The sequence below is a fragment of the Electrophorus electricus genome, chromosome 1 (assembly GCF_013358815.1).
Source record: "Electrophorus electricus isolate fEleEle1 chromosome 1, fEleEle1.pri, whole genome shotgun sequence".
NCBI classification, from domain to species: Eukaryota; Metazoa; Chordata; class Actinopteri; order Gymnotiformes; family Gymnotidae; genus Electrophorus; species Electrophorus electricus.
In genome coordinates, this window is record NC_049535.1 from 32,339,424 (window position 1) to 32,352,567 (window position 13,144).

The following is a 13,144-nucleotide window of genomic DNA, read 5'->3' on the forward strand; positions in this document are numbered from 1 at the left end:
GTTCGGAACAGTGCAGACTCTGTTTTTACGCCGCACCTTCCCATGAAATAGAGAACAGTCAGCTGAAGTTCTGCTATTTTGAACCGAGGCTTCTGCGATGTGACTCAGTGTGTAGAGAGAGAGCGAGAGAGAGACTGAGAGAGGAAGCTTGGTGTGTTCCTCTGAACGGAAGAGGTCTGAGCGCCGATGAGCAGCACGGGTATGAGACAGAGTAGCATGTGTCTGGGCGCAGGCTCAACACCCACTGCCGTAAAACGCATAGCAGCTACGTCTGACGTCGTCTCATTTGCTCAAACAATGGCATTTATGGCATTTAGCTGACTGGCATATCTGCTGTTGACTGCTGATCAGAAAACTGTAATCTGTACAATCGATGTTGTGTATTTGAGTGGAATGTTCTATGCTGGGGCACACATACGTCTAATTTAAGCACATATTAAGAAGTTATCAGACAGCCCCCTGGAATTTGTGCATTTAACACAAGCAGATCTTTCATCTACACTTATATGTATAAACAACTGTGAAAACACCACAAGCACTAGTCAGAGAATGTAAGGGAAAAGGTTTAGTGTTAATGAGAATGAATATACAACCATAAACAGTGCTCAAGAGGTTTTAGTTAGATACATCAACCCTCAAAGAGAGCAGGTCACTCCTCAACTCAACAGCAGGGACAAGACAGAGAGAGAAAGTCACAGATGACAATAGCACAACCATAAGGCCTCCATCAGAAATACTACATCCAACACACACACACACACAATAACAGACAAATTACACATACAGACGTGAACTGCACAACGAGGAACAGCTCAAAGGATCACATGGAGGTTGGGGCAAAGCCAGAGATCATGCTGGGTAACACCTGGTCGCCATGGAGATCAACCTGCAAGGGAGGGAATGAATTCCATGCAAATATGGACATGTAGAGACATGAAAGTGAAAAACATCACAAACCAAACAAATGAGAAACCATGCAAGACAAAACCATGCCAGACAAAGCCATTACAGACAAAACAAAAGATAGAGTTCCAGACAAAACCAATCAAAAACAAACCCTAAATCCCAAGTCCTGGTTATTTCCTGGTTATTACCTTTGATTCTGTTTCCGTAGAAACCGCCCAGGTCATACTGGCTGGCCTCTTTGCTTGCTGGAAAAGAAAAAAAACAATGAAAAACGCAACTCATGTTTATAGGTTCAGTTTACTTGAAGACCTGAACTGAAGAAGAGAGGTTGAATTAAATAAATGAATTAAAATAGAACGCACCTCCATGGAGCCCTATGCCTCCAGGCCCAAGGGCTGCATCGTAGCCTGCACAGGGAGACAACCCAAAACACAACACACATCCTAAACATACAAACAACCTAATATAGTGTGATACATTGTGTGTGTGTGTGTGTGTGTGAGTGTGTGTGTGTGTGTGTGTGTGTGTGTGTGGATTGGTATGTGTACCTGCAGGCTGTGCTCTGTATTCTCTCCCATCGTCTGAAAATAAATATTTATTCATTAATACAGAATCTTGTTTACAGATCCCAACACAGTTGAACACACACATAACACACACACACACATACACATACACACACACAAAGGCACATGCACATACAGTCATTCATACAGTAATTAAACTATACCCTATTTACCATAGGATTGCATCTGTTTACACACACACACACACACACACACACACACACACACACACACACACACACACACACACACACACACACACACAGACAGGTCTTATTAACTCACCATATGACAACTTTCTTCCATCAGTTCCAAGACTGAGCTGCTGAGGTCCATAGGAATAGCCATTATCACCTGTTTACACACCCACACACCCATACACACCCACACACACACACACACACACACGCACACACACACACGCACGCACACGCACACGCACACGCACACGCACACACACACACACACGCACGCACACGCATACACGCACACGCACACGCACACACACACGCACACACACACGCACACACACACGCACACACACACGCATGCACGCACACACACACGCACACACACACGCATGCACGCACGCACACGCACACACATACACACACACACACACAAGCTAGCATCCAGAATCATGGCTGTATTGTTTACCATTTTCATTTCCATCAGTCATTCTCACAACCTTCCAGTCCAGCAGGAATGACTGGAGCCCCATTGTACAAAAGCTGACTGGCCTCTCCACCTGTTTGGAAAACACACACAATCACAGAGCTAAACACACAATCACAGAGCTAAACACACACACACACAATCACAGAGCTAAACACACACACACACACACACACACACAATCACAGAGCTAAACACACGCACACACACACACACAGTCACAGAGCTAAGCACACACACACAATCACAGAGCTAAAACACACACACAATCACAGAGCTAAAACACACACACAATCACACATCTAAACAGCTGGACTAAATCTGTCCATGTCATTACGGTACTCTCAACATGATACTTCGGTAGTATCGACATGCTAAAGGTAGTAACTGAGCAATTTACCAGTCACAGGTTCCAGGACAGGACCCCCAGCCCCACCTGAACGAGAGAATGGTGAGAGAAGGAGGGAGAGAGGGAGAGGGGCACAGAGAGAGAGAAAGGGAGCCCTTCATTCACTGTTCCAACACCCATAAACCTGACCGGGGTGGTCGAGGGCAGGAGAGCTCTGGGTAATGTAGTTCGGCTGTGGAGCTGGCCTACAGGAGGGCCCTACTGAGAGCTGCTTCCACACCAACCATTTGGTTCACTTTCACAGGATTTTTAAACACTCGTCCTTTGGTAGAGCCTTTCCAATGTCATTGCTTTTTAAAGCGTTCTCCTGGATGTGCTAAAGGTAATGTGCTTTCCTGGAGGTTTTAAAGGTAAAGTGTTCTCCTGGATGAGCTAAAGGTAAAGTGTTCTCCTGGATGTGCTAAAGGTAAAGTGTTCTCCTGGATGCGCTAAAGGTAAAGTGTTCTCCTGGATGCGCTAAAGGTAATGTGCTTTCCTGAATGTGTTACAGGTAAAGCGTTTTCCTGGATGTGCTAAAGGTAAAGTGCTCTCCTGGATGTGCTAACGGGAAAGCGATCTCCTGGATATGTTAAAGGTAAAGCGTTCTACTGGAGGTGTTAAAGATAAAGCGCTCTCCTGGAGCTTGAAGGCCAGTTCCAGAAGGTCAGAAAGGTCAGTTTCAGTTTGATTCAAATCCTCAAGCAAATTGTCACTGAAGATGAGAGCAAGCGATTTGCATCGACATTTGAATGATGTCGTGACACGTGCACACAAACACACTCACAGACACACACACAGTTGTGTATTTTACCCAGAGTGGTGTCAGGTCCCAGACCTGTCCGCTGCCCTACGTAAGGGGCCCCTCCATAGCTGCCTACTTTGCTTTGAGGGCCAAGCCCAGCAGACACAACAGCTTGGCCACCAGCAGCACCGAGCACAGAGCCTGCAGTGGCGCCCCCTACAGACACAAAACAGGTTACAGAGAGTAACCACACCAGAAAAAGGAGGAGATATTGCTAATCAGTATGGAAGCTGCCACACTGCTGAATTATGCTCATATCTTGTCTGCCCTCCACTGCAGGTCAAAGGTTATAGCAAATGCACATAGTAAAATCTCTTAGTGAGAGTGTTGGGCTCTGATAGGTTGCAGCCCAGTAAGGAAGGAGTGCTGGGAGTGTAGACAGAAATCCATGAGCTACGTCATTATTCCTAACAACAGTCAATTCATTACAATTTAGAAATTTTTTTTTTTAAAACAGGAAAAATAAATTAAAATGATTCATTTTAAACTTGCCAAAGTTGTTTGAAAACTTTGACATGCAGTGGATTTTCTGCTGTGGGATTCCAGTTGGTAAGACAGTAATAAATGGTAATTGGAATGGATCTCTACATTCCCCTCCCCTTTCTCACCATACTTTCCAGCTTTGGCATCTGGAATACTGCTCAGACCAAGGCCCAGACCCGGAGTTCCGAAGCCCCCAGCTCCCAGACCTAGAGTCAGCAAACACAGGTCAGAGACCTCCTACCAGGCGTTTGGATGAGCCTACCAACTACCAGGCGTTTGGATGAGCAGCTGGCGCGTGCTGGGTTCTGCACGCAGGGCAAGCTGGGTTTACGCTGAGTTTACGCTGTGTTTACGCTGTGTTTATGGTGTGTTTACGGTGGTTTACGCTGTGTTTACGGTGGGTTTACGCTGTGTTTACGGTGGTTTACGCTGTGTTTACGGTGGGTTTACGCTGGGTTTACGGTGGTTTACGTTGTGTTTACGCTGGGTTTACGCTGGGTTTATGGTGGGTTTACGCTGGGTTTACGGTGGGTTTACGGTGGGTTTACGCTGGGTTTATGGTGGGTTTACGCTGGGTTTACGGTGGTTTACGCTGTGTTTACGGTGGGTTTACGCTGTGTTTATGGTGTGTTTACACTGTGTCTAAGCAGTTATCAAATACAGTACAGATAGGACGGCCATTTTTTTTCCCTGTGAATAAAACATTATAGCCAGTGGTGCAGCCTAGAAGAGACATCTAAAGGAAAAGACAAGAAAATGAACCTCGAAGGACAAAAAAGGTTACACCCCATGTTTCCAACATCTGAAAGCACCCCAGGAATCAGGGACAACTTTACAAATGCAAATATGGGGAATTCCTGAGACTGGTGGGTGGTATTTTATTTTAATTTTTGACAACAACAATAGCTACACGCCGTTAGCTAGTCTCTTCCCCTCCTCTCCTCGACATACCCTCCCTCCCTCCCCTTAGTGCTCAAGCGTGTGGTTAGACGCAGAGTTCTTACCAGCCTTGGCACCATGCCCGGCCCCTTCAGCTAAGCTTGCTGGGTAGCCCTGTAGCTCTGTGACTCCATTATAGTTCTAATTCAATGATACTTCTGTGCATGTGCCAGCGTAAAACCAGAGAACTGTTCTACAGACACGAGGAAGCCAAACCTACCTGCGCTGTAGCCATGGCCATAGCCGTTAACGCCATACACGCTGCCAAAGCCTGAGGACAAGACCAGTTACATTACTCCACATAGGAAATCATCTAAAATGATCATGTTCCTGAAAAACACTATATAAGGTAATGTACTGTACAGGAAACAACAAAACAAAACAAACAAAAAAAGAAAACAAACAAAAACAAGATACAGCATATCCACAGTAAACTGCTGAGCTAAATGGTGATGTCTGTGTGGCTTGTAGCGTATGTAACTATAGCTGCCATGAAAAACAAAACACACAAAAAAACAAACAACCAAAACCAAAACAACAATTAGACAATGAAGAGCTTATCTTACTCAGACGCATACACACACGCACATGCACAGATCACAGGTTCTGGTGGTAAAGGGTCATGTTTCCTGACATGCCAGTAAAGCAACCCCTGGATAACCACTCTGACCAGAATCATATCCTGTCAACTCTCAGCAAAACTACAAGTTTTGCAAGTCAAATGATAAATATACAGCTGATGAAGGACCACTGTCGGAAACATCCTGGTTTTCTTTATATATATATTCTTTCTTAAAATGCAGAGAAATCTGGTGATCTGGTCTATAGACCTAAAAGGGGCCATGAAGAATAGAATCAAAAACATACAGTTGTGAAAGTTTCTGTCACCGGTCTGCTTACCCAGTTTCCCTGCTTGTGGATATGCAGCTGGGCCAAGTCCTATAGCAAAGCACACAGATCACTTCATCCCACGTTCATTTCATCAGAGCATGACAGAATAAAACACCCCTGGCACGATCAAGACACCTTCTCTGCAGGCATTTACCCGAGTAACACAATGACTCATCAGCTAGCTCTAAACATGCTGCAGGACCCGTTGGTCTCGGGCAGGAGGCACTCACCTGCTCCATAGCCGTTAGCCAGTCCTGCTGCAGGATAGCCAGCCGCACCCAGGCCGTAACCTGTCAAACACAACCACGCTCTCTGTAAAACACACTGGGATTGTGGGAAAATTAAAGGATGAAGCATGCCACTCATTCAGTGCTGTGATTGGCTGGGAGCTAGGTGGTATAATCATAAAGGATGGCTCATGGTGTACTGAGGGTATATTACCATATCCAACACTTTCCCCCAAACTTAATCAACCTGAAACCATAAAACTGTGAACACAATCTACAAATCAACCCTTAACTAAGCATCCACCAAATGACGTAGATCATTGATGGTAAATGACCATTGTGGTTATATCATCTACACTTTCCCAAGCATCACACGTCTTCAAACAGGTGGTGAAAACAGCCTATGGAACAAAAATGAACACATAAATAAATAAACAGGCATAGAAATAAATCGCATGACCCACTATTAAAATTGTACGCACATCAGTGACATCAGGCAAAAATGGCTCACATATGTGAACTGAAAAGTTTCAAGCACAAAGAAAATCAGGTTTCGTCAGTGTGTCACATTCAACAGAGGGCGGTGATGGTGGAGTTTGAAAGCTGTGGGTGGAGAACGTTTTCACAGATGCGTGGGTTAGCAGGTGGTGCTGCAGCTGACTGCAGTAGACTTGGGTTGCAGGGTGGAATTTTTTCACATCTAAATTCTTTATCACACTCAAGTATTATATGTCAGAGATACGCCAAAACTGTGAGGAACTCACAAAAATGATTTAGGATGTTAAAAATCCCACCCTGTGTCTGTCATGCGTTTGGCCATACAGGCATGGACATGCTCGACATGTGAACTTTACCAGTCCTGGCTGGTTTGTGGGCCTTGGCTCCTCCTACACCATAAGGATCAACAATTACTTCAAAAACCCACCACCTGCGCCAATCACACATCATCCACCAAACTAAAGAGAAGCATTGTGTGTTGCATTCAAAGTCCTCAGTGTTGAACTGAACTCTTATAGAGTTTGGAGGAGCAACAGTTTACAGCACAGGGTAAGCTGAAACTCAAAGTATTAAAGTAGGAGGGATTTCAACACTGCAGGGGGTAATTCAACACCATAAGAAGTAACTCAATGCTTGTGGTTTTACCACATACAGAAGTTGTTCCCATCTTTGTGTCTCTTCTGCTCAATATCACCTGCCCCAGGCGCACTGTTTGTCGAGGCCCTGTCCTCGCTGGTTCAGGAGTATGAGAGCAGAACTAACGTTCTGCACCTTCTCCTGGACTGCAGAAGGAAACTACTGGTGCATGGGCCACAGCACAGGGTGACGTTCACCTGTACAGGTTGGGCCACGGTACAGGGTGACGTTCACCTGTACAGGTTGGGCCACGGCACAGGGTGACGTTCACCTGTACAGGTTGGGCCACGGCACAGGGTGACGTTCACCTGTACAGGTTGGGCCACGGCACAGGGTGACGTTCACCTGTACAGGTTGGGCCACAGCAAGGGGTGACGTTCACCTGTACAGGTTGGGCCACGGCACAGGGTAACGTTCACCTGTACAGGTTGGGCCACGGCACAGGGTGACGTTTACTTGTACAGGTTGGGCCACAGCAAGCGGTGACGTTCACCTGTACAGGTTGGGCCACAGCACAGAGTGGCGTTCACCTATACAGGGTTCTGTTTACCTTTAGCACCTGACACTCCCGCTGGCCCTGGTCAATAACCTAAAAAGCAGAGCACTGGTGACTACATGCTCGTTGGCAGAAAGAAAGTGTTTTATTCCTTCAGTTTAACGTGCTCATTTGCCTGTTTGCCATCATTTCTTTACTACAGATAATGATGGAAGGATGGAGTAACACTGTGGTGAAGGTTTAGAATTGCTTATATTTCTTCTGCTCCTAGATGAAACAGACTGCTGTACTAATCACTGAGTAGCGACAGAAACACAAGGTTTAAGTGACAGGCATAGATAAAGTTCTGGTGCATTACTCTGATAAGTCCAGCTCCATTAGCTACTCCTGCCCCTGGTCTGTACCTTGTCAGACCACATCTAGTCGTTGCTATACAGGCCAACAGCACTTCCATTCTGCTATAGCTGTCCTCAGGATACAGGTAGTGAAATGCTAAAATATGCATTTAAATATACATATTTAAATATGTATTTACGAAATGCAAACAAAAGTGCACGCAAGGCAGCTGCAGGGCACACACATGCAAATTTACCAGTGCCTCAAATTTACCACTGCCTCAAATTTACAGACCACAGTGCTGGTGTCTAATGAGCCAAAGCCACATCCATAAACAGTGAAGCCAGTCAGAGGAGTTTTACCTTCCTGTCCATTGGCTACCACTGGCCCAGGATACAAACCTATCGGCCAAAACAACAGTTACTATATATAAACGTGCGTGGAATTTGATGTCAATAATTTCTCTGCACCATATAATTTACTTTAGAGGTCTTTCCACCGAACAGCACGCTGAAAAGACCACACACTCACTGGTCAGTTCAGCTAAAGCAGAGAGCCAAAGAGCTTCAGTTCTGTAGGAAATTGGCATGTTATGACAGAACACATACAGAGCCCAGAGGTTTACTATTGCTCCGGGCACCTTGTCCACTGGGTGGGAATGTTTGCATGGGAAAGGCAAGTGATCCATCGCCAAACATGCACTGTTCTCTCTCTCCATGACTTCTGTACACCAAACTGTAAATTGTGATGTTATGAGGAGGCAGGGTTTGGATGTTCTAAACAGACACTCCGTGAAGCAAACAGTGACGCTTGGGAAGCTTTTGTGCAAATGTCGCGTGAGCAAGTATATCACCAAACATGCTCCCTTCTGTTCTGTCATGGATTTTGTAAATCACGCAATGCAAATTTAGACCATGAGAATGCAAACCCCCTCAGACACTATTCGGCCCCTCCTGGAAGCATAAGAAAGCAGCACAGAAAGGCAGAATTAACCCATTATTTCTTTTCCGTCCCTGTCCAACAGGACGTACTCCTCCAACACTGTTACCTACAGACAGACGTGCATCAACCAACACACAAACACACACGCACACACAAACCATTGAAATGCTCAAGGCTGACTGACTGCTGAGCTTGCTGACAAGACAAACATCAGGACAACCTCAATGCAGCAGATAACTCCAGAAGCCAAAGATCCCAATGATAGTAATGCAAACTAGATACATAATGATGACTCAGACATATCAAACACAGTCAAAAAATAAAGAAAACAATGGACAAAGATAAAACAAAAACTCATAAAGCAAACACTAAACACAAAACAAGCAAGCATCACTGCCAAAGACAGCACATGTGGAGAGTGTACAGCTGCAGTTTTAAAACAGGAAACACATGCATCACTGGAAAACCTGCAGACAAGAAACACAGATACCAGACACAAGGTTCTGCTCATATAAAAACAAACTCTCACAAAGCAAAATGAGACTCGGATCAAACCGAGTGACTGATCACCCTGAACATGGGTTCTGTTTCCTTCACCATCTGGTTCAACCAGAATTCTGATGACTTGATCCTAATTGGCCAAGATTTATTATTAGTTATTGGTGATGTGATCTTGGTAGGGCTATTGGTGATGTGATCTTTGCTTTGCATGTGCTGTTAATTATAAGTTTTTCTGTTTTTCAAAAATATTAAAATTGGGCCAAGCCCTCCATCTTAAAATAGCAGGTCTATAAAACTTTGTGTAGATGTTCCATTGTTCAGATTAAGCGACACAAAGAATGGGTTACTTAACCTGAGTGACCAGCCCATGAATGTCACTGGGTTCCCTGATGGCAATGAAACTGAACCTCTGCAGCATGTTAGACCATTAGTGTGACTGATAAATCCAACGTAAAGGCTTCCGAGGTCCTCCAAGATTTAGGAGGATAGACAGACACAGCCACCCACTCAACATTACATGATAAATTAAAAAAAGACATGCAAACATCCATAACCTAAACACAAGAACAGAAAATAAGGATTCCTGAAGACAGAATCGAAAACAATCCAGCACCCACAATCAAGAAACAGATGTGCTTCGTTCAGTGATGCAAAAATACATTCCAGTTTTTTCAGTTCTGTTTTTAACTAGAACTGAGGGACTAAACATTCTGGCTGCGAAGGGACAAAGACAAGACTTCAGCAGATAGTGAGGTCCGCAAGACCACGTAGACCTACCGACACCGGCCAGGACTGCAATCTGCACAGTAAAGAGACGAGAGACAAGAACCCCGTACAGTGAGGTCCGCAAGACCACGTAGACCTACCGACACCGGCCAGGACTGCAATCTGCACAGTAAAGAGACGAGAGACAAGAACCCCGGACAGTGAGGTCCGCAAGACCACGTAGACCTACCGACACCGGCCAGGACTGCAGGCGGAAGCAGGAAGCGCGGGGAAGAGTGCGCCATTGACGTCCTCTCCCCGAAACTCCACTCTCTCCGGCAACTTGACAGGGCACGGGTCTCCAACACCAGAGAACCACTAGGAAGGAGGAATTCTGGCCACGTAGTCAGTTCAAAGAGCTTCAGGACTTCTGAGGTGTCATGGGACTTATCGTTGCCAGACGCAGGAGAGGTTTAATGAATGCCAAGTAACGTGGTGAGGAGCAGAGCTGCCTATATGCGCTATACTGAAAAGGAGAAAAAAGAGAAACCGCAGATGGAAACCTGATGTGCATGTCAGAGTAAGGGGAGGTCAGAGGTGAAAGGTCACCATCGCGTGTAATCTGCACCATATCCTGTATGACACAATACGGATTCGTCTTTTCTGGTACTGATAAGAAGGTTTGATGCTCACCACAAACACAGCAAGATGCTTCAAATTATCAAGCCACACACGGAGAGAGAAAAAAACAGGTCTTTCACATTGCACCTGAAAATGTTTCAGTCAGTCAGTTCTCGCAATGTCCACAGACACACGCTCAGGGCTAGCAAAGGCTGACAACACACAAAAAGCCAAACATGCCATGCATACAAGAGTCACGTCAGACTGGACCCAGTCGCGCAGTGCTGCGATACATGTCCCATCACTGCGTGAGGGTAGAATGCTGTGATGGGTGTAGCATAAACACCAGAACGCAGTGACCCAACACTCTCCAACATCAGCGTTCTCCAACAAACACCATTTTAATGCTGGTTTTAGAATGTTTAAAAAATAACTGTGACCAGCCACAGTAGACCAATGTGAATGGAGGAGAGGCCTTTTAGAGACTTCTCCACATTCACACAGAAGTATAGCACGCCAGCACTGGTCTCTGTTGGACAATGCTGTGTCTGCTCAGTCCACGCTTGGAAGGAAGATCAAACACACACCACTTGTGTCTGTGATTAAAAGAACCATTATACACGTCTACTGCCAAAAACCAGAGACAAAAGGCAGAGCTAATACAAACAGGTCTGTTTCCATGCACCTGCAGATGAAAGCGTGGATCAGTAAGAAAATCCCTGTGATATGATCTAGAGTGGGAGGTGTGGCAAACAGACATAAACACAAGCGTTTGGTTAGGCTACGGGAGAATATTCATGCACAGGCCAACATCACAGGGACGGCGCCACAGACGCATCTCCAGGCGGAAGGCCTACACTCTCAGAGTGTACAGAAAAAACTTACAGAAAACGGGCACTTGATTCACAGAGGTAGGTCATTTTGTTCTGATGGATTAAATGGTCATGGAGTTGACAAAACGTGTTTCTGTTACCGGTCAAGTTTTCTTGGCAAACCGCTATTATGTTTATTATACTTACAACATCTTTGAAAGGTGTGGACACTCTTTTGCTATTTTTAGTATCCCCCCCCCCCCCCAAAAAAAACAAAACAAAAAAACAAACAAACATTTGTTTCACATGAGTGACAGACTGACATTCTGCAAAGCAATTTCCACAATGTTATACTTCACTTTGAGAAGTCCGGACTTACTCCAGCCACATTCAGCACTATAACAGAGCAGGATATATTATTCCTGCAGTGAAGTCATAGCACAGTGGAATCCTGGCCTCACAATGTGGAATATTAAATATACAAAAAGGTTTTCAAATAGAAAGCATGAGACCTACAGGTTATACTTTGATTCGTGTAAAACTGAAACAGGAGAATGAATGTTTACATGATCTGTTGACAATCATGTGACTTGTCAGCTGACCACGTGGTCGAATGAGTGAAAGGAGAGGGACATTCACTGTGAGACATCGCAGTTAACCTACCACGTCCAGGGTATACACCAGCTCCGTAACCTAGCAACAAGATAGGAATGGGGCAAAGGTTAGTGAAAACAGAAATAGGTGTGTTTGTATTGTATCTCGCTCACATACACACAAATTCCTATCCAGACATCAACATCAACGTGTCAACTTTAGAACAACACCATGATATTTAATCATGGCCAGTAAAGAATATCGCACAGTCTATGTGATGTTTATCACAGTTTCTCTGATTAGATCAGACTTTGCCTGATCAATAGTCTAAGACAATTCTGCACTCTCATATACACAAAACTCACACAGTACACACACTGCAAAAAACATACACGAAATGAAACAACAACATCAGGAACAACTAAAGAGAAGACACACTCACCTGGCTGAAGTCCATAGCCATTAGTGTATCCTGGGGAAAAGGCACTAATGAACCAAACAGGCTAATCACACACAGCCTCAAGAACAGCTGTGAACACAGGACTCCCAGGAAACGAATGAAAGTTCAGGAAGTCACTCACCTCGTCCTCCCAGTCTTCCTACCTGGGGTGCCAGTCCAAGTGCCATGCCATTACTGAGACCCGGGCCCGCCCCCAGGCTCATTCCCAAACCAGTACCTAGAGCCCAGAGCATGCCCATCAGCGCACTCTCATACAAACACACAAACACAGCCGTGCTTGGCCCTTTGAGCCTTGATATGTGTCTTTACAGTGTAAACATATGCATGAATGGAAAGCGCATTAGAAAAAACGTTGGTGTGGTATAGACGCTGGGTGTCAAATGAAGCGTATGAGCCTCATGGATACTACCGTAGCCCGCCAGAGGAGTGCCGAACCCTTGTTTCACACCTCCTCTAGTACCCAAGGGCCTGTATCCTCCCGCTGAAAGAGAGCGACATCGTCTCACTCTGCTCACATTCATCCTCCACCAGCACTGTTATTAAAGTGAAATGATATGAACTCACCTCCCAGATAGCGGCCGGCTGTGAGGGACAGAGCACACAAGCGGTTATGGTTTACTGCATTTACTTGGAATGCACATCACAGTGTGCACAACAGGTTATGCA

General features: G+C 45.2%; 1 protein-coding gene across 4 annotated transcripts in view; it reads right to left on the reverse strand.

Annotated features, from left to right (window-relative positions):
- Positions 1-552: 552 nt before the first annotated feature.
- Positions 553-13,144, reverse strand: part of LOC113590055 (spidroin-1) — a 16,449-nt gene continuing 3,857 nt past the window's right edge. Inside the window, exons 5-22 of one of the 4 annotated variants that reach the window (XM_035528449.1) lie at positions 13,043-13,060; positions 12,888-12,959; positions 12,600-12,695; positions 12,461-12,490; positions 12,088-12,117; positions 6,732-6,764; positions 5,881-5,940; positions 5,660-5,698; positions 4,980-5,030; positions 3,946-4,026; positions 3,347-3,493; positions 2,548-2,583; positions 2,161-2,220; positions 1,758-1,826; positions 1,455-1,487; positions 1,269-1,313; positions 1,095-1,151; positions 553-886 (exon numbers count right to left, since the gene is read on the reverse strand). In XM_035528449.1, coding sequence (XP_035384342.1) covers positions 882-886; positions 1,095-1,151; positions 1,269-1,313; positions 1,455-1,487; positions 1,758-1,826; positions 2,161-2,220; positions 2,548-2,583; positions 3,347-3,493; positions 3,946-4,026; positions 4,980-5,030; positions 5,660-5,698; positions 5,881-5,940; positions 6,732-6,764; positions 12,088-12,117; positions 12,461-12,490; positions 12,600-12,695; positions 12,888-12,959; positions 13,043-13,060 — 962 coding nt within the window. In that variant the 3' untranslated portion in view covers positions 553-881. The remainder of the gene's footprint in view (positions 887-1,094; positions 1,152-1,268; positions 1,314-1,454; positions 1,488-1,757; positions 1,827-2,160; positions 2,221-2,547; positions 2,584-3,346; positions 3,494-3,945; positions 4,027-4,979; positions 5,031-5,659; positions 5,699-5,880; positions 5,941-6,731; positions 6,765-12,087; positions 12,118-12,460; positions 12,491-12,599; positions 12,696-12,887; positions 12,960-13,042; positions 13,061-13,144) is intronic. The other 3 variants (XM_035528453.1, XM_035528440.1, XM_035528444.1) reach the window with 3 other exon arrangements.